At 40.0% G+C, this 20062-nt stretch overlaps 1 protein-coding gene across 1 annotated transcript in view; it reads left to right on the top strand.

Moving 5' to 3' along the window:
- LOC137968303 (vacuolar protein sorting-associated protein 16 homolog) overlaps nucleotides 1–20062 on the top strand; it is a 60524-nt gene that overhangs the window by 18141 nt on the left and 22321 nt on the right. The window contains exons 13-24 of the mRNA XM_068814906.1: nucleotides 185–312; nucleotides 1960–1995; nucleotides 4027–4135; nucleotides 5064–5198; nucleotides 7352–7460; nucleotides 8648–8745; nucleotides 9763–9867; nucleotides 10183–10260; nucleotides 11046–11147; nucleotides 12980–13047; nucleotides 15537–15633; nucleotides 17969–18082. Coding sequence (XP_068671007.1) covers nucleotides 185–312; nucleotides 1960–1995; nucleotides 4027–4135; nucleotides 5064–5198; nucleotides 7352–7460; nucleotides 8648–8745; nucleotides 9763–9867; nucleotides 10183–10260; nucleotides 11046–11147; nucleotides 12980–13047; nucleotides 15537–15633; nucleotides 17969–18082 — 1179 coding nt within the window. The remainder of the gene's footprint in view (nucleotides 1–184; nucleotides 313–1959; nucleotides 1996–4026; nucleotides 4136–5063; nucleotides 5199–7351; nucleotides 7461–8647; nucleotides 8746–9762; nucleotides 9868–10182; nucleotides 10261–11045; nucleotides 11148–12979; nucleotides 13048–15536; nucleotides 15634–17968; nucleotides 18083–20062) is intronic.

Here is a 20062-nt window from a genome sequence, read left to right as displayed (position 1 = left end):
ATATACGATTTATGCATTCATCGCTTGTCCAATGCAGCCCAAACACTCCACTTTATCAGGCTACAAAAAAATTGTTTTTTTAGTTTCTAGGAAGTTAATAAGACTAAACTGGGACTGACCAAAAAAAGGGCATTCAATTCCCTAAATTTGCGTATCATGTATTTCTTTTTTGTTCTCCGTACAGGCTGCATCATTTGGCAAGAGTTTTCTGACTGACATGGCTCCTCATGCGTTTGTGTCAATGTGTCGAAATCTGCGAGTGCTGAACGCTGTTCGAGACTTCACAGTCGGCATACCACTCACATACGGACAGTATCCTTTATTGCCTTATTTGGGAGCACGAGAGTCGCCTTTGGCTTTGATCTTGTCTCTGATTGGTTAATAGCTTGAAGTAAGAATTACCGCGATATCTTTACACCGAGAATCTAGAACCTCTTACTAACGAAGCTCCGAGGTCCGTACTGTATACTAAGTTCGCTTCGCGCTGCGGTCATAAATCAACGGGAAAAAACGAGGATCGAGAAAATGCAATTAGTGAGATATTTATTATATCTCCGAGGCAATCAGGAGTGCGGGAAAGAAAATGAGTTTAAGTCAAGCGGAAGGTTCAACTGCTACAACGATTACGCGTCAAAATCCGAAAAACGAATAAATCTTCTTGGCTTTTTAAAATAGTTGCTTGCAAGATTGAAACAGTTCTACAGGTTTACGTAAAATGAACAATACGAAAAGCTTGCTGGAGAATGTTTCATCAAAGTTTCAAATTTTAGCGGGCCGTATACAGCGGGCTGTACTGTAGAATACGGCCCGCCAAATCAGCCAATCACAGCGCGCGTACTATCTGAGAGATGTAATAACGTGTGACACTCAAAATTGCTTCTTTTGGCTCGAAGGCCCGTTTTAAACGTGGCATTTTACATGTGCCGAATTTTCGCTTGTACATTTTGTTTTCCCAATACAAATCATGTGATAATACTCGGGAGAATTGGTTCTTTGTTTTGCTCATTAAAAAGAGTGCATGCAAGCATGAATATGTCTGCATGTACTCTTTTTAATGAACAAAAGAAAGGACCAAATCTCCTGAGTATTATCACATGATTTGTATTGGGAAAACAAAGATGTACAAGCGAAAAAGGTCTTTTGAATTGAGGGAGTTAGTTTGTTAACAATAGTGCTGTTTCGGTAGAGAGTGAAAGACGGAAAATAGGTTTGATCAAACGCGTAGATAAATAGTAAATTAAACACCGCACGAAAGGTTTGTGAGTGCTAACCTTTCGTCATTCGCTGTAACGGGGGGCTCACCTCTTATAGTTATGAACTGGTTCGATGAAACCGCATTCTAATGGAAGTGCGCTTAACAACGAAGCTTCTTCAAAGTCCTTCCTCTTAATTAAATAATCAAAAAGGGATGATTATAAAGTACTTTGAAAATGAGTACAGACAATCCCTGCTGACATGACGTAAAGCTGTGCTATTTACAACGCGGTGGGTTTCAGTGAGGGAGTTTAAGAAACGACGACGGCTACGACTACGGCAACGCCACAAAACAAGAATATCATTGGTTAAAAGAGCATAAATCGTGCAGCACGGATTTTAGCAAGTATGTTTGCGATCCTCTGCATAAAGACGACGTGAAATCACCAAATTTGAGGTTTTGACGACAACGTAAGCGTGCAACAGAGAATCTTTCATTTTCCCTTTTCACTCTGAAACCGCTCGTACCAATTAATGTTTAGGATACTTCGCCCATATTGTAGGACGTGATGAACGAGACTGAATAATCGCGAAAGACTTATGATAGAGCCAAGTTATATTTTGAGGTGACAGCAGTCATATGAAAATCTAGTTCCCTGGCTCCTGGACCACACTCTCTCTCCAAAGGTGAAGACCTTGATAGATACGTCTGAGAGGAGAATAATCAATTCTTGTATTGTGAAGACCTTGACGGATTTTTTTCAGATTGGAAAAGCTTACGATGAAAACCTTGATCGATCGGTGAGTTGTTTACATTGAAAGTTGCTCACCAACTGAGCCTTTTTCCCCAATTTATTCTCCAACGAAATTAACCTGTAAAGCTACATAAAATGGTTTTTATACAATCAAATTTATATGAATTTTTATCGATGAGAGCGTTTTTTCCCCAAATAAATTAATTTTAGAACCGTTTATTGTTGTTTTCAAAAAGCACTGTGTAAGAACAATAAAGCAACCGTCATAATTACTCAAGATCGGGAAATTTGAAAGTGAAAATTAGCAATTCTAGTTCTTTTTTCTGACACAAATTTGATTGGAAAACATGATTTCATCTGCTTTAAAGACTATTTTTTATGAATAAAGGTTTCCTTTTCTGGAGCGATTGCCTTCAGACTTGTGTGAAAATTCAAGTCAGAAAACAATTTGGGCTGCTCGACAACTTTGCCTTTAATTAAATGCCTTCTTTTTTGGTTTTCTTCGTGTTATCAAAATTTTACCCATTACAAGGATTCGCTTTGAAAATAACACTGAAGATCACTTTTTTTTTTTTTGGCTATTTGCTCTGTTGTTAACTAACAGAAAGAAGTGCATATACCGCAGGATGTGAAGCGTTTTTTCGCTCAAGTTTTCAATAGCCGTGTTTATCCTCATAAGGACAGCAATGTGGCAGCATTTCTTTGTTTTGGGGCACCAACATAGTTGCTGCCTTGACGTCATTTGAAAATGCTCTATTCGTTACGCCGTGCAAATCAAGCGCCTCTTATCTCTCTATGGTAACACGGGCTGCGTTTTCACGACAGCCGTTGTCTCGCTTAACATTCCTGGGAGTGGTATGTTTGCAGACGTCGTTGAGCGACTTAAAAATATCCGTGTTTTTACGGGAAAGATTAAATAATAAAAATATCACGCCTGTTGTATTTCCGATTTGAATAACCCTAAGCGACTCCTCATTGGCTCATTGTCAAGTCCCTTAAGCTACCTAGTTTGTTGGCTTAAATTCAATGAGAATTCTATTGAAATTTGCCGATTGCAATTGTTGTGTCAAGTTTAGAGTCAAGGTAGAGTCAAATTCTACTTTTTTGTACGATTTGTCGCTTACTAGGTAATCTTTTCTCCAACTGAAATTTTGCGAAGCATTTTGGATAAAATGTTACTTTGCAGTTCTCAGCTCGAAATTTAAGGAAAAGCTATTGTTTGCCCGGTAGGAACCCCCTACGTTTATTAAATGCCCGTCGTGCTGAGATGCAGTCAATGGCTATAGGGCTTAAATACCCTATAGTCCTTATTGTGTTCCTGGGTATCTCGTAGTTTGCTATCTGACAATGTTTTGCAAAAGCTAGAGATATTCAAAACTCAGGAAAATACTCAGCTGCGGAAAATTAATTATTAACCTCACCACTACTAGCATTGACAATAGAAAACCGGGAAATATGAAGGATGCTGCTTATAAGTAGTCCTTTTTTCTTTTGGCTGGTTTGTTTTTTTTTTTTTTTCGGGCAACCATGCTTTCATTTTTCAAGAAACTGGTCGTTAGGTAAACTTTCTTGTCGGACGACCGCTAATTTTGAGCACTGCTTTCATTGTGTAACTTTCCCTACTTGCAGAGATCTCTTTTCTTATGCGTTGCTGAGCTGAGGAGTACGATAAAAGAGACTTCTGCCGTGGGTGGAAACTCACTGTGTTGAGCATGCGCGGCGGTTACTTAGCGACGTGATACTTCACAAGTTGTACGGGCACACTTAAGAAAGCGGAATTACTGTAAAGGAATGCGCGAGACAGAGCGGGCCCAAGTCACAGTCAGCAAACATGTCATGTCACGTGGCATCCGTTTGGAACAGTGCCTTTCAAGGTCGTGGACGGCGGTTGGATCAAAGTGAGTTTCGACTCATGGCAGAGGTGTCTTTTCTCGAAATCGTCAGCCCAGCGAACGCGAAAAGAAGAGAGACCTCTGCTTGCAGGGAATGTGTAATGTCGCTTTAATGGCAAAACTCATTAAGACGACCGCCTAATTTGGTTGAATTCTCGTTAGTATACTTGTCTTCTCCCTTTCAGACTGGTGCTAAGGCGACACTACTGTCTGGCCATCCGGATTTGTGATTACCTCAAGATTCCCAAAGGGGAGGGAGCAAGTCGAATTCTTGGACATTGGGCTTGCTATAAGGTAAGGCTAAGCCTGATATTGCATGCTGTGCGATTTGGTCAAGGATTGCGTCTCTTAAGCTACTGGACTTTTTCGGAGAACAGGCAGAATATACTGAACATTAAAGTGATTTGATTTCTTCAGATTCGTTTTCAAATTTTCCTGGCTCCATCAGGCAAGTCTGGCCCTTTGTCAGTGAAGGACCTAGGAACCTATCCCCATGAGTTTTTGAACTTTCCTTGGACTCTGATTTTTCAGTCATTCTTTCGCGCCGTTGCCAAATAGAAACCAGCTTATCAGATATCTTTTTATTTGAGGGGACGCGTTATCCCACCCTGCGAGCAGAGCCTTTCTAAAACTCGGCAGAGAGCGAGAAAGGAAGGCTCTGCAGAAATCGTGTCAAGTCTTTTAAGTCGCCGCAGGTCAGTTTCAGGGCTCGTCACTCCGATCAAACCGGTTTAGGCAGTGCGCGCATCATATTTTCAACAAGGCGAAGGTCAAAATCGAGCCTCCAGTACGAAAATCAATATGGCGTCTAGGAGTGCGATTCAGACTTGGCCTGGGTTTGAGACTGTCTCCAAGCAACGGTTTGTGCATACTCAATAAAGACGTAACATGATTTCTGCAGAGTCCTTTCTTTCTCGTCGAGTTAAGAAAGGCTCTGCTTGCAGGGTGGCTTTTTTTGTGTATCTTCTAGCCGAAGAGGTATTTTCTGATGCAATGTTTTCGCAAAGCTTGAATTATTGCAAGAGTAGATCGTTGGGCTTTCATAGACTCCCAGCACCATCCAGAAGTAACAATACTTGGAATCCAACAGAAAATAAACCATACTGTGTTTCATGCTTTTTCTCCACAGACATGCGTGCTAGAGCCCGTTGTTTGGTGCTGGGAAATGCTGCTTTTTGTTTAAAACAATCCTCCTCTCAAACTCGTTTTTCTTGCTTAACAGGTTCAGCAAGCCAACGTTGATGATGAAGAGATCGCTCGCGCCATCAACTCTAAGCTTGGAGAGACTCCTGGGATATCGTACTCAGAGATCGCTTCTAAGGCAATTGACTGCGGGAGAACACATCTTGCTATCAAGGTCAGTGAATGCAAAAGAAACATCAGCCAACACTACCAGTAATAGGGAGTTTACGGCCCGTTTCAAACGTCGAACTTTTCATGTGCCGAATCTAATGCAAATAAGCAAAAACAATAGATTTTTCTCATTTGCATTAGATTTGGCACATGAAAAGTTCGACGTTTAAAACGGGCCTAAGAAACCACGACGGCTATGGCGACGAAAACGTCACCTCAAAATATTGAGGCATTTAAAGTATTTCACGGCTACTCCATGTTGTTTATGTTGTACGTTATGGGCGAAGTATCCAATAAGTGAATTGGTACGGGCGGATTTGAAGTAAAGAGAATGAATGAAAAATTCACTGCGATGTGACCACATTGTCCTCAAAACCTTAAAATAGGACATTTTCAAGTTTTGAGGAGTACGGGAGAGAAGCTTACAAAAATGCGTACGGTACGTGCATCACGATCACTTTGTTTCTTTTAACCAATAATATTACTGCTTTTAACCAATGTTAGTACAATTACATAGTTGATTATTGAAAGTTCTCTGCGCTGATTGGTTTGCACTCGAAGTGGTTATTACGCGATAATCACCTACGCGGTTTTTTTTTTTCAAAATGGCCGCAAGCTGTTTTGTCGACATGCCAGACGAAGAAATTAATGGTTTTAGAGTATCATATTTTCAAGTAATGACCTATGTAATTATACTAAAACAATTATTCACCTTAGGCTCGGTGAATATCGGTGAATAAAAACCTCGACTTCGTCTCGGTTAGTTTTATTCACCGATAGTGACCTCGCCTTTGGCGAATAATTGTTAAATATTACTGCTTTATTGCGTTGTCGTTGCTGTAGCCGTCGTCGTTTCTTAAACTCCCTATTGATAAAAACGGGCGCTTTGGGGGCAGAAAGGAACTCATACATAGCCGTTTTGCAAAACTTTCAACCCTTGCCGTTAATTTGAGTGACAGGTGGGATGCAGACTTGAGTTCTTTTGATCGATGGACCACGAATTGAAGTGAACTTTCCCTGTTTCTAAGAGGTATTTTTGCATAACGTTGATCATCATTTGGAGAAAAGTGCCTCCATATGAGCCCAGACATATCAAATTTTCACCACGGCGCATTAAAAGGGAAATTTCACTCTTCCGGTTTCATCTGGTCAATCAAAATGCCTGGCAAAATAGCCCAAATTCACCAATGTACAAAACGCATGTCCTTGAAACTCTGAAGAAAAAACGAATACAAATCCTTATTTTATCCCACGTAACCTGCAAATCATGTTTATTAGTTTAAATTAAATTTATATGTAGCAGAATTGTTCTTCCATCGTTTTTGCATATTCCCTCCGAATGCCATTCCTCGTCGCTTTTTTTGGAAGAAAGAGTTAGAACCACTGCTTCAAGACATCATGGCAATCTGAGAAATGAGATGTAGCTTATGCGTTACTATAGAGGATCATAGTGAGGCTGACAACTGAGGAGCAGAGAATACGTCAAAGCCGCTGTTACACGTTAAAACGTTTAGCTGAAACGTATGTGCAACGGCGCTGCAAAAAAAAGTTTCAGCAGGCGTTGCACCGTGCAACATAAAAAGGTCGAAACTCATTAGGGCACGTTGAAACTGGTCTCGAAATGTTCTTCCGTGACCTTAGCCAGTTACTGATTAGCTTACGCAGCGTAGCGTAACAAGACCGAGGGAGGTCAGTTTCACGAAGTGGTGTTACACGGTGAATGTCCTGTTTTTTCACCACTGCCATTGCTGCGAACGTTGCAGAAGTAGAAAGCGGCTATATTTTTCATGAAACGTCTCTCGCAACGGAAGTTCAAATTTTAAAAAGAGTTTCACGAAACCGATCGTGTTACACGGTACAATGCGTAACAGCGGCTTAACTTAATGTTAAAAAATCCAATAGGCCAGTTTCGTATTCTAACGGTTGGACTGGATCTAGCATGAAATGGAGGCTAATGCGGGCAAATCAATTTGCATTTGAAAAGATTTGCCCGCATTAGCCTCCATTCCATGCTAGATCCAGTCCAGCCGTGAGAATTCGAAGATGGTCTATTGTCAAGGAACTATTATTGGTGTTTTGTGTATAGTGGACGTGTATAGGATCTTTTAATGACGGAAGCGTCTAAGTGTTGAAATGTGGCTTCGTTGCCTTTGGTAGTTGCTTGATTATGAAGCAAAGGCCGCTGACCAAGTTCCACTGCTCATGCGCATGGACAAAGATGACCTGGCATTGGAGAAAGCCATTATGAGTGGGGATACAGATTTAGGTAACTTACTCGGAGGCCATCACTTTGCCTATTTCATTCCTAGGATTACAAGCGCTTTTATTTCCATTTGAAATCCACAAGTCCATTTTAGTGACAAGTTTCATGATTTTTTTTTCTCTCTCTCCCAAGAGAACGAGGTGAGGGAGCGAATCTCAGTATCCCATGATAATTATTGGAAATCTATTTTTGGATCGCACCCATGCTGTGAAGCTTATTTTTCTGTTATTATCATGACATCTAAAGCCGTGTTCACACTCAACGTTAATTATGATAAACGGAAGTATAATTCAGGCTATCGTACTCCATTCAGTTTTATTCAATTATGGTTCTGTTCACATCTGCGAAAATTCAAATTCAATAGGGTAACATTGCAGTGTGAGACAAAATGGCGCTGTATCGCGTGGCTGCAACGATCATCATCACCATGCTTGACGCGAGGAGAGAACCAAGGATAGCTTCTGAGAATAGAAGATGACAAATCCAAATCTTCGCTCCATAAAGCGATTGGAAGTTTTGTCTGCTCATACCACCACGCGTTCGCCATTCTGTTCAATTACGCACTGTAATTACTTCAAACAACCCCCTTGAGGTTGTTTGAAGTAATTATAATTCAGTTATAATCAGGGACTGTAATTAGTTGATGTGAACCCATTTCATATTTAATACGATTATTATTCAATCACAATCGAGACTTAATGTGAACACGGCTTAAGACATGCCTGATTCTTCTTGTCATACGAAAGCCGATTTCAAAGGTTTTTTCATTGTTCATTAATAATATCTGCAGAGCTCTTCAATTGTGCACTGTGTTGTTCTGACCTTTGTCAAGTGTTCACGGCTATAAAATGTGACACTATGTAACGCTTATATTTATCCAATAATTTCTGTCAATATTATTGGACGACTGATGTTGTTGCGTCGACTACCAAGAGTTATGAACTTGCCGCAATGATATTCGACACAGGTTAGGTCGCGCATTCAAGAGCTCTGCAAATGTGCACTTCCTTTGTAACACGCTCGTGGAGTCCGTGCATTACGGACGTTTGCGCATGTGTGGTCGAAGATGAAAAAACGTGTATGTACGAACTGCGCAAACGCTCCCTCAATGCCACATTCGTACCAGTTTTCCTAAAGCTTTTGGACTCAACAATTGGCCAGCTTCCGTAGTATTTGATATTTATTTTCAGTTTACATGGTTGTGATGCACCTGAAAGATAATTTGACTCTTGGCGAGTTCTTGATGGCCATACGTTACCGTCCTGTGGCCCTTAAGCTATACATCAAGGTGAGTCTTGGGATCCTGTGGCATTCTACTTAGGGGAGTAGTTTTTGTGTGTTGCTTTGTTTTAAGCTTTTTCAAGAGTTAGTACTGAGAATATCAGGTTTTTAAGGAGCTATGTTACGTTACCCGTAAAACTGATGAGATGTGGTCGATACCTTGTCAGCCTCGAGTTTAAACTTAAAATTTGTGACGTGGAATTCTTCAACTGAGAAAAGCGTCTTCAGTTACAAGACAACTTAAGTCTGCTACTAGTCTTGAAGGCCTATCAGGCCGGCGCTTGTCTCCGGTTTCTATAGCATGAAGCGACTGGGAGTATTTCTACTCTCCCCTGGATGGGATGGCAGTCCATCGCAGGGTTACCCCTAGCATTAGATTCGCCGGTACCCATTTATACACCTGGGTGGAGAGAGGCACCGTGGGAGTAAAGTGTCTTGCCCAAGAACACAACACAATGTCCCTGACCAGGACCACTCGATCCGGAGTCGCGCACACTGACCATGAGACCACCGCGCCTCCCACATACAAGACAACTTAGACGATTAGAAAAAAAAAACCCACCAATATCCTAAAGGGTCATGGAGAACTTGAAACTGGACTATCGGGGAAACTGAACAGAAATCAAATCAATTCAACTCATATGAAATCGTTGATTGGTTTTTGAGAATCGGGGAAAACTGGGAGTACTCTCTGAACAGAGTGGAGAACAAACGAACTCAACTCACAGGTGACGTCAAAGTCTGGGAGTTTGAATTCAGGCTACATTGGATGGAGCCGAGTCGTCTCAACACTGCGCCATCTCTGCTTCCTCACAAAATCACGAGAAGGACTCAGAATATAAAATACTATAGAAAAATGAGTCACGAATCTTGTTTAGGAGAAAAACCCCCTCTTTGCTGAGTGTCATTGAAAACTATTTCTTTGTTCGCCAAGGGGTGAAGCAATTTTTTTGATTGATTGACTATGGGCATTTCTAATTCTACGTAATCCAAACCCTGCTTCGTTTTCTTCTTTTTTTTTCAGTATTGTAAGGATCAAGATCGCCGCACTCTTGTGGACTTGTTCTATCAGGATGATCAATTTCTAAACAGTGGAAACGCCTTTGTACAAGACAGCTACGATGAGAGGGTATAAACATAAAAACCCTCCCTTTTCTATTTTATTTCATTTATATTTCATTTAACAAAGATTTCGGCTGAGGGTATCCAACTTCTAAAGAGAGTTCAGTGCTTTCCAAAGGAAGTTGAATGTGTTTTGGATACAAAACTGTTACATGTATTTTGAATAGTCGGAATTCAGAGTGCGATTTTTCCTTCCATCGTTCGCGGTGACCACAATGGAATTGAAAGCCCGATCATGAAGTAAATTTGCATGGCAAACTGTTTCACATATTTTTCGCAAGCAGTTTTTTGTTATATTGACCTTTATTTGCCTTAAATGTAGACGCTGGAGGCCAAATTGAAAACACTATCCAAAGCACAGATGTCGTACCAGCAAGGAGGCTTCCAGTTTTATGCAAAGGTATGTTGTTTGCTGACAAGAAACGTTTCAAAGGCGTTAATTTTTTTCCTCGACGAATTGTGTTCTTTTCGCTTATTTTCACGGTTCATTGTTAAAGGTCTAAATAACGTTCCTGGCTAAGAGACCATTCCAAGCTTAAAGATTCTATAATGTGAGATAACATGAAAAACGTTCTGATTGGTTGACATGGTTCCAAGTGGTTTCTATATTATTATTATTATTATTATTATTATGATTATTATTATTTATTTTTTTATAATAATCAACAATAATGTAATCATAAAATAATGAATCATTTATATGCATTATAAAAAAAATTCCATTACGTATGTGTCTTTCTCTTTGGTCTTAACATACTAATTAATAGAAATCTATAAAAACTAAAAGGTTTCGTACTATACTAGACCATTGTAAAAAAAATTCCATTACATATGTGTCTTTCTCTTTGGTCTTAACATACTAATTAATGGAAATCTATAAAAACTAAAAGGTTTCGTACTATACTAGACCAGCTAGTAAGCAGTTACATACAATATATCGATTAAGAAAGTCCGGCAAGTCCTCTTTCAATTTCAAAATCAGTCCGTTGATTGTTCGTTGGTAGTTTATTATTATTATTATTATTATTACTATTATTATTATTATTATTATTATTATTATTATTATTATTATTATTATTATTATTATTATTATTACGTGACAGGGCCAAAAAAAACATACCAAACAAATCGCGCTTGGAAGCTCGCCGGCTTTCATAACCAGTCTCCCTCCTCTATGTTTTACAGGCAGCAGAAGAACAAATCAAACTAATGGATTATCAGGAAAAACTGGAGGAAAAATACAGAAAAACATTTCTGGATAGTTCCCTAAGTGATACCATCTACCAGGTAAGGCAAAAACAAAGTATAGATTCTTTATGTGACAATATACGCAGAGGGTCTCTTTGAACTGATTTAAAATGGCGAAGCTTAAAATTTGCGAATAGAGTCCTAAAGTGTGCCAGCGAAAAGAAAATAATCGGGGTATGAAAGAACAACGTCCAAAAGCCCTACTCGCCAACAATTACCATTTCAGGGCAAAAAGTCTTCGAGATATTAGTCCAGTTAAGCTCTGATGACTCCATACAAATCCTTCTAAATGTGATTCAGTTCATAAGATTAGGAACGGAGTCAAATTTAGAAGGATTAGTATGGAGTCATCAGAGCAAAACGAGAGTAGTATCTCCGAGACAATTTGCCCCACAATACCAGTTTTTGGCAAGTAGGCCTTCCATATGATGTTCTTTCAAAATATCGCAACGAATCCCATAATTTCAAAAGTTTAATTTTTGTGACGTCATCACTTTAGAACTCCATAAGTAATCGAAGTAAGTTATTGTAATTTATTGTATCACTCTAAGAGTTTTTGGAATGATTATGTGGTATAGTTGCCAAACCAACGTTGCTAATTTGTCGTGTAGGAGAAGTCGCGTATAGGAGGCCTGTAGACTTATAACTATTCCGTATTCAAATTACAGAATGATTACAGAATGATCATTTCGCATTGGGACTTACAGAGATGTACAAGAGGCTATTGCGCCACTTGAACAGTGTATTCTTAGTATGTAAACCCTGGGTTGTTCCATTCTGTTGTGGGGAAAAACGAATAATATTGTACATGCAATTTCAAATAAATCGCTTCACTGACAGTCACGCTGTTTTACAAATTAAAGCTTCAATTTCGTTGGAATCAAACATAGCTTTAACCAAACACCGCCCTCCACATCAAGCTCTCAAAGCCATTTCGGCACTCCTCTAGGGGTTCTTTATGGCCCAGCTAATTATGACTGGTATTGACCGAATGCAAAAATGGCCGCCAACAAATTATTCTTTTGTCTTTGTGTTAATTAGCTTAACGAGCCTCGTTCACACTCGTGAATAAACAAAAGAATAATTTGTTGGCGGCCATTTTTGCATTCGGTCAATGATGATCCCAACATCTTTGCACTTCCAAATCCTTTTCCTCTTCCTTTTGAGGTCCTGGCCTCTGTTGTTCAAAAGGTGGATAACGCTATCCACCGGATAAATCGCTATCAAGCGGATACACACCAGCAAAACCAATAATTTATTGAGTAATCCATTGGATAGCGCTATCCACCCTTTGAACAACTGGGGCCTGATATTTATCGATGTTTTCCATCTCCTCGATACCGATCCTGATGTCAAGTGGGCACGCAACTTCTATGATGAGGCATTTCCTGGTCACCTTGAAGAATAGAACAACACCAGTCCTGTTAGACTCGATCGTTTGGTCTGCTTGGCTATTAAAGCCCTAGAGTATCGTCCGTTGATTGGATTCATTCATTGGTGTAGGCACCAGTTTGGGTACCCCAAATTGTCGCTGTCAAAGCCAAGCTTCTTGCAAAGCCACAAGTGTATCACCTGAGCCACCCCCAGTTCTTATGACACTTCATTGCGAGCTTCTTGCATTCCGTCGCTATGTGCCCTTTTTCTCTCCTTCCTTTCCCCAAAAAGAAAAATAGCCTTAATTAATTGTTCAAAATCCGTTATTCATCTTTGCCATCCACAGCACAGAAGACATTAAATACCCTCGGTGCCAATATACAGTCTCATTTGAACAAAGTATACATGATTATTTTGGGGTTTTTGTTGATTTTACAAGATTGTTTAGCAATCAGAGAAGACAAACAAGTTTTTTTTTTCGCTTTTGTTCTTAATAGTGCGTGCTTGAAGGGGACCTAAAAGTTGCTGAGCAACTGAAGAAGGAATTTAAAGTCCCGGATAAAAGGCACGTGATTTGTTTTTGATGCGAGTCGAGCACCACAGATGTCGTACGTTGTACACCTTATTCCAAAATGGCTGCCATTGCAGTATTCTTTTGTTTCATTGCAAATTTCCTGGTTCAAAAAAAAATTTGAAAAGAATGTTTAACCTTGAACGAGGCAGCAAGGGCTAATTTGCAAACAAACAAGAGAATACGTAAATGGTGACCATTTTGGAATAAGGTGTAGAACTTTCTTTGTGAAAGTTTGTACAGGGAGTCACAGGATTTCGAATGCAATTTGGAGCAAATGAGCACGACTTATTTTGTTTTTGAAAGACAAACAAAATTGCACGAGCCCGTACGGCGGGAAAGGGCAATTTGTCGTCTTTAGCAAAAATGACCAGAGTTTATTTATTCCAAATTGCACGAGAAAATTCATGTGATTACTTATTCATAGCAGACATGGAAAAACGTCGGGAAAGCCTGTCATAATTAAGCAGAATTTATGCACGCGTATCACGTAATCACGCAAAAAATTGCGCCATCCAGGGATAGCACTTGATTGGCTATCTGTGCCGGGCTTTCTTTGATCGTTGACGAATTAGAATGCCTGGTAGGTTAGCTCTTGCACAGAATTTCCCTTTTTCTGCACCATGTTATCTGAAAACTGCATTTCTCATAGCCAGTCAGAATTGGGAAATTGTCTTCATGTACAGTATCAATGTTTTTACAAAAAGGGGCGCTCTGAAAGGACGGTCTACCAATGGTCTTAGCTGTTACTTCGATTATAAAAATCAAGTATCCTTTTTCGGATATCGATTTTTACTGTTTTCCAAAGACCAATAATGTTGGATAGAGCAAGTCGGTGACATCCTACAACATGATTGCCTCTCTAAATTAAATTAGGCTTTGCCTCATGGGCTATTGATCCGTAGCCCTTGCGGGCGAAGGGTCTAATTGTTAACTAGGACACGGAGTCCTTACAGAGATCGATTTCCGTGCGTTTACCCTCCCAACCTGGATATACTCCAAGGACCATAACACCGGGTACTCCATGCTTTGCTCCTTGCAATTAGTGTGTCAGTTCTTTTTCATCCCACAGAGTTGTGAACCAGTATTAAAGGCTTGTAAGTCGGTGCCTACAGTTTTACGAGAAGACTAGACAGTCTAGCCATTTGCAGATGTCATTTCAAAAGTAGCACTTTCTCCTCAGTTATTTGAAGACCCTGAGTGTCACGGTGTGTCCGGCCGGAGTTTTGTTCCCGCGACCTTCCACACAGTAGTCCGATCCTCAACCGACTGAGCCGACCGTTTCGGTGGCTCCTTACTTAATCTTCATTAACCATTTAAGTAATTTTAGAACATTGTGTTCTAAAGTGAGCAACTGCGCACCGGTGGCTCAGTTCGTTGAGCATCGGGCTGTCACGCGGGAGGTCGCGGGATCGAACCGCGGCCGGATCAACGCTCAGGAAATAATACCTCAGGAAAAATACCTTTTTAATTTAGTTTTTCAATGGTTAGCCTTTCAAGTCTTCTCGGATAAGGACTATAAACCGTAGGCCCGGTCGGTAATGTCTCTAAAAAGGTGGTGTATTAGAGATGTTTAGCATAAGTCCACGATGTATGTAAATGATCTGTTATTAGTGGACTTAGTGGAAATACCCAGGGGATCTGTTTGTATTTCAAAGGAAGTTATTCGAGCATATATCGTGTTTGCGATATGTCGTGTTTTGCAAGGAATTTTTTGAGCCGCGCGTTCAGAAACTTAAAAAAAACACTGGAAAGCCAAGCTATCGAAAACCTGCTGGAACTTTGGAAAAAAAAAAACGAAGAGGTTTTTCCCCATAATTACGGTGTATGAAGAATTGGTTGATTTTAGTTCCATTGCTTTCGACATCCAACTTTTGATATTTGCTCGATATTTTGTCTTCAACAATATAAAGCTCACCTCACTCTCTCTCATTTTTCTCTAGAGACATTACGATATTTACCTTAAAAAACTCGCTCGCAAAACACACTAACGCCTGTACGCGGGCCAGGATTTCGATTACACTGTTGGCTTCGCATCACCGAGAGAAGTCTGTTTTGAAGTAGTTCTATAACATCATCTCTAAAAAGCAAGGGAACATTAACTTTGTCTCAGATATATAACTGGGCAATTTTCATTTGACGATTATTGACGTCTGAATCTCGACCGGCGGAAAATTCAAGCTTTATAAAACTACCATTATTCATTCCCGCGTTACTTTTTATTTACACGGTATATGCTCGAATAACTAACATCTCTGTTAGGCCGCCTAAGCAGATACAGCCATAAGTCAAATAGGGACTTTGCCGAGTACTGGATACGTAGATGTAGATGTAGATGTAGATGTAGATGTAGATGTAGATGTAGAGATGCGCCGTCAGCTTGCTTTTCTAACTACACAGCGCACTCAGGCTGTGGGGTCGGGGCAAATGGAAAAACGTTTAGTTCATCCTTGCATGCAGTCATTGGTTGTTTTTCTCATCAGATTCTACTGGTTGAAAGTCAGAGCGCTGGCCGAGAGTCACAATTGGCTGGAACTCGATAAATTCTCTAAGTCGCGCAAATCCTTGATAGGATACGAGGTAATTCAAAATTCTTAACGAAACACTGGCCCAGGTCGGAGGAGAACTTTTCTCGTTGATCAGGGTGTCCCGAGTTCGACTCCCGGATGAATGGGCTGTTTCTCGTCGAACATTTATGTTCTTGGCCGCAAAGACTCGATCTATTCTTACCATGCTTAATTTTAGAAAGTGTAGGTAATGATTAAGATTGTTAGCTCTACAAACGTTTTTATAATATACGGTAGGAAAAATTCTGACATTGATTGTACACCCGACATGTTTGTTCCTTTCGAGATCCACAAAGCCTTGTAGGTGACGCTTTTGTGGGCTTTGGAACCCTCAGTGACTGGAGGGGAAGCCACAAAAACGAGCGCTGAATCCGCAAAGATTATATATATAACAAGGCATCATGTTATCAGCGAGTTGTTCTTTTAAGTTCAAAGAACTTGTTGACAGTATCATTTCCCAAAATTTGAGCCTTTTTTTGGATGATAATTAAGCGAAATATTGTCCATAAAAAGGTGATAACTTGTTGGGTTGAAGAAGCGCTAATGAGCCCATCCATTCGGTGTCATTCTGAGGTCTTGGTTCGAACCTCCTTGAAGCCTCCTGAACTTTTCCTGCGTCAAAAAGAGACATTCACAATTGCTTAAATTGTCCAGCTAAGTGCTAAGATCTTTCTGTCATTCGTCTATAACTCGTACTGCGAATATTTATGCATTTCTTTCATTCATCGAGTCCTTTCACGAGACGACATTAGCCCAACAAAGTGTTCAGATCCTAAATGAGTGACTTCATAGCTCAGTTGACAGAGCTTGCATCGACATCGCAGAGGTCCTGGGTTCGAATCCCGTCAAAATCACCTGAATTTTTCAGATGTCAAAAAGAGACAATTTCTTAAATTGCCCAGATGTGTGCGCGGATCAACTTCAATCATTTTGTGTAAGTTAACAATTTTCCAGGCATGTGTCCTCAAAAAGTTATCTGATATATCGGGCTCAAATTTTCAGGAGAAGGTGTATTAGTGCACTGCAATTTCAATAGTTGTGATTGTATGGTTTGTGAGAGATCTCAATTATGTATGTTTATGGAGTCTTAGAAGAGTTTTTAGATGAGGGCGCGCTCCGTGTATGGCCACACACGCAATGTGGCCTAAAATCGGGGAAAACTGTAAATTAATTTTGTTCAGATGTTGTTGGAGCAATAGTCATGAAAAAACTCATAGTGCAGTGACCTAGCTTGATTTTTTGCCTAATACGTTAAGATTCGTTTCTTTGCATGATAATAAAAAGTGAAAAAGCATATTATCTAGTTGGTAGTAGGCTTTCAATAGCGTTTTCATAAATAACTCAAGTGTACTTCTGAGAATTCGATTTTTTCCTATACTGTTAATTTGGTTTATAAGAAAATTCAATGGGGTTTTTCGAAAATTGAAAAAAATGTACGTCTAGGTCACCGAATTGATTGATTAAGATATTTTTCCCAAAAAACTGAGGTTTAGAGGGTCTTTTTGCAGTTCTGTGCCCGTTACCATAGCAACAACTGCAGACTGGGGGACAACCGTTAAAAATTGGCTTGACAATATGTATGGATGACAAACTATCAAAACGTTCTTCTACTGAAAGGGTCGGCAGTAGTGTTGTAATTTTTTGTTTCCAGTGGGAACCCAATGATTACTTCCAAAGCCCTTTTGAGCCTCTCTTAATTGGACAGTTGCCCGTGAAAAACTCCAGACAAGCATGGCGATGGGGTGCCGTGAGAAAGTGTATACAGTAAACACCCGAACCTAAGAACTATGATTCCAGGCTTCAGGCTGATCGTGGTTCTTATTTGAGGGGTTCTTCGGGAGAAATTAGCCTGAAAGTGTTCTTAAAAATGTTCTTAACATTGGTTTCTGAACTAACTTCAAAATTTCTCCATTACTAGAGGTGTAATTAACATACGGTGCTTTCGGTTTTGTCATGCTTCTTAATACCATGGTACTTTGATATGAGTTACTGCACTGCATTGTTTCCTTATTCAAATACCATTTCCCTTTATACCAAGACCATGTTTTATTTTCAGGCTGAATTTGTTCTTAGTTATATGGTGGTGCTTATTGGCCAAATTTCAGCCTGATGTTATTCATCCACGTGTTCTGGTATGCAGGTGTTTACTGTATTTGATTTCGTGTTCATCCATGAACATTTTCCTCTCTCATGGGTGTGCCGGCCTATGCTGATAAGGCGGAAAATTGCAAACACAGATCCCCGTTTCGTGTCTTCTATGTCACGGCGCGAAATACAGAAATCTTTTATGTCGGTTGTCAGTCTTGCTAATCCTAAATGTGTATTTTTCCCCGTGTTTTAACCCCAAGCCATTTTTTGAGGCTTTTCTGGAATTTAACAGGCAGAGTCGAAAGCAAGAGCAGAACTACGTCTCTCTGGAGGTTCTCCCTGAGAACAAAGTGGCCTTGTTACGTGAAAATCGGGTGAGTTATATTTCATCGCACCCAGTATCTCCCTTTTCTCGTATTTTCAGATGTTCGAGTTCCCCTTCTGACGGAGAAATGATTAGGAGTAGGAATGCATGTAGTCGTACTTTCTGTCAAAAGCTTGGGTCTTTTTGTAGATTGAAATTAATATTAGGATCTCATGCCCACCGCACCTATGTATTTGGTTCAAATGATTTTGGCTATCTGAACTAGTATCTTTGCTCAAAATTAGGTTTTGTTTAATTTAGTCTCCCCAATAAGTAGAAGCTGTTTGTGCTCATCTACATATTATCAGAGACTTTAAGTTAAAGTGGTTCTTTTTCAGTTTATGAATCACCGGAACCTGGTTTGACCAGTTTTGTAAGACGCTAATTTTTCGCCCGATATTAAAACCCGCAAAAGTAGATTTTCAGCAGGACAAGGGATTTTCATCCAAAAACAAAGACAGTTTCACCCGTTTCCATTGTATGCAATTCACACAAGGCACTCCATGTTGATTTGAAACGCTCAGTCTTGTTAGGGGAAGTCGAAATTAAGACAGTATCTTGTCATGGCTGTTCACTTGTCTTCTTGTTGCATCCTTCGGGGCGCGGAAAAGCACACTCTAGCCCGCCAAGTTTAAACACGTGTGTAAAACCATCATGGAGTAAGAGTTTTATTTACGTATACCGTGTTGCAGTGTTATTTTGCGGGGTTTAATTTTGCGGTGGGATTTGCGGATGGTACTTGATCCGCCACAAATAAAGTTCCAGAAGACACAACATCAGAAATAATTAAAAAAACGCTAACATTTACTCCCATAAATATAATTAAAATCAAAGCAAATTAACTCAGATGAAAAAATGGAGGGGTGGGGGAAAACGTCTCGGAGCAGTGTAGCGAACTAACCAAATTCAACCCACATCGGACGCCTGAATACGGAAATGGAACCTTTGGACACATCGCTGGTAGGTCGTGAGTGCTCCCCGGCAACCCACTTCGATTTATCTCTTTTCCCACAAAAATCGTTGGAGGCATGACTTTCAAGTCAAATTACATTTTCTTTACGATTCCTTCAAGACAAAAGAATATTAGCGGTTGCCAAAGAGTATCGTGATCTTTGCCAGTTTTGACTTTGTGCGTTGGAAGTAAAAAATAAAGATACATTAGCTGATTTGTTTTCTTGGGTTTGGTTATCTTTCCCACGGAAATACGAAGATGCTGCGGAGACCGCTTTTGCTCAGAAAAGCGAGTAGGGTCTGGATCTAGTGCTTGGGACATGTTCGAATTCAAATCGTCCTCTTGTCAACAGCATTCAAGAGATGAAGGGTCATCTTCGTCAACGGCGATAATAAAGATTCATCTTGCCAGCCGTGTTCAAACTGTGATATTCAATGGAATTTCGATCCATCAATTTTTTAAACTATATGTGCCTTAGTCAACCAACCAATTGCGTGTGGGCGTCTTACCTCAGCTTAATCGCATGATTTTTCATGTCGAGGGCAAAAGGCGGGAGGGAGGTACAGCATCTTCTGCAATGTAACGCGGTGTACTGCGTGACACCCAAGGAGAATAGAGCAGCAACATCCAGCGGAATGATTGTGATATGATGCAATAAATTGAACAAGAGAGGAACTGATCAAAAATCAATGCAACAATGAATGCCGACCCAAATAAAGCAACAATTGGATGCACACAGTGGAACACTCATGATCAGTAATGTTTTAAATAACGCAACTTTGTATTGAGGGAGTAACAGTATTTAGTTACAATCTATCATAAAATTAAATTTACAATAAATAGTGTGGTGGAAATGAGTTGTTAACAGGGCAGAGCATCCTTTTTAGTTTCTTCCTTTACCAGGAGAAGGAAAAGGAGCCTAAGGGATGCCCTGAACTCGCAGTCCACTCTTTCAACTTATCGTCTTGTCATTTTATTCTGGTTCCTCTCGTCAAACTGGTTTTTTGTTCCAGTGCAAACATTCGTTTAGTGATAAAA

This window comes from Montipora foliosa, chromosome 8 (genome assembly GCF_036669935.1).
Source record: "Montipora foliosa isolate CH-2021 chromosome 8, ASM3666993v2, whole genome shotgun sequence".
In the NCBI taxonomy this organism is placed as follows: Eukaryota; Metazoa; Cnidaria; class Anthozoa; order Scleractinia; family Acroporidae; genus Montipora; species Montipora foliosa.
Note: the sequence above shows the minus strand (reverse complement) of the source record. Positions and strands in the feature narration are given on the sequence as shown.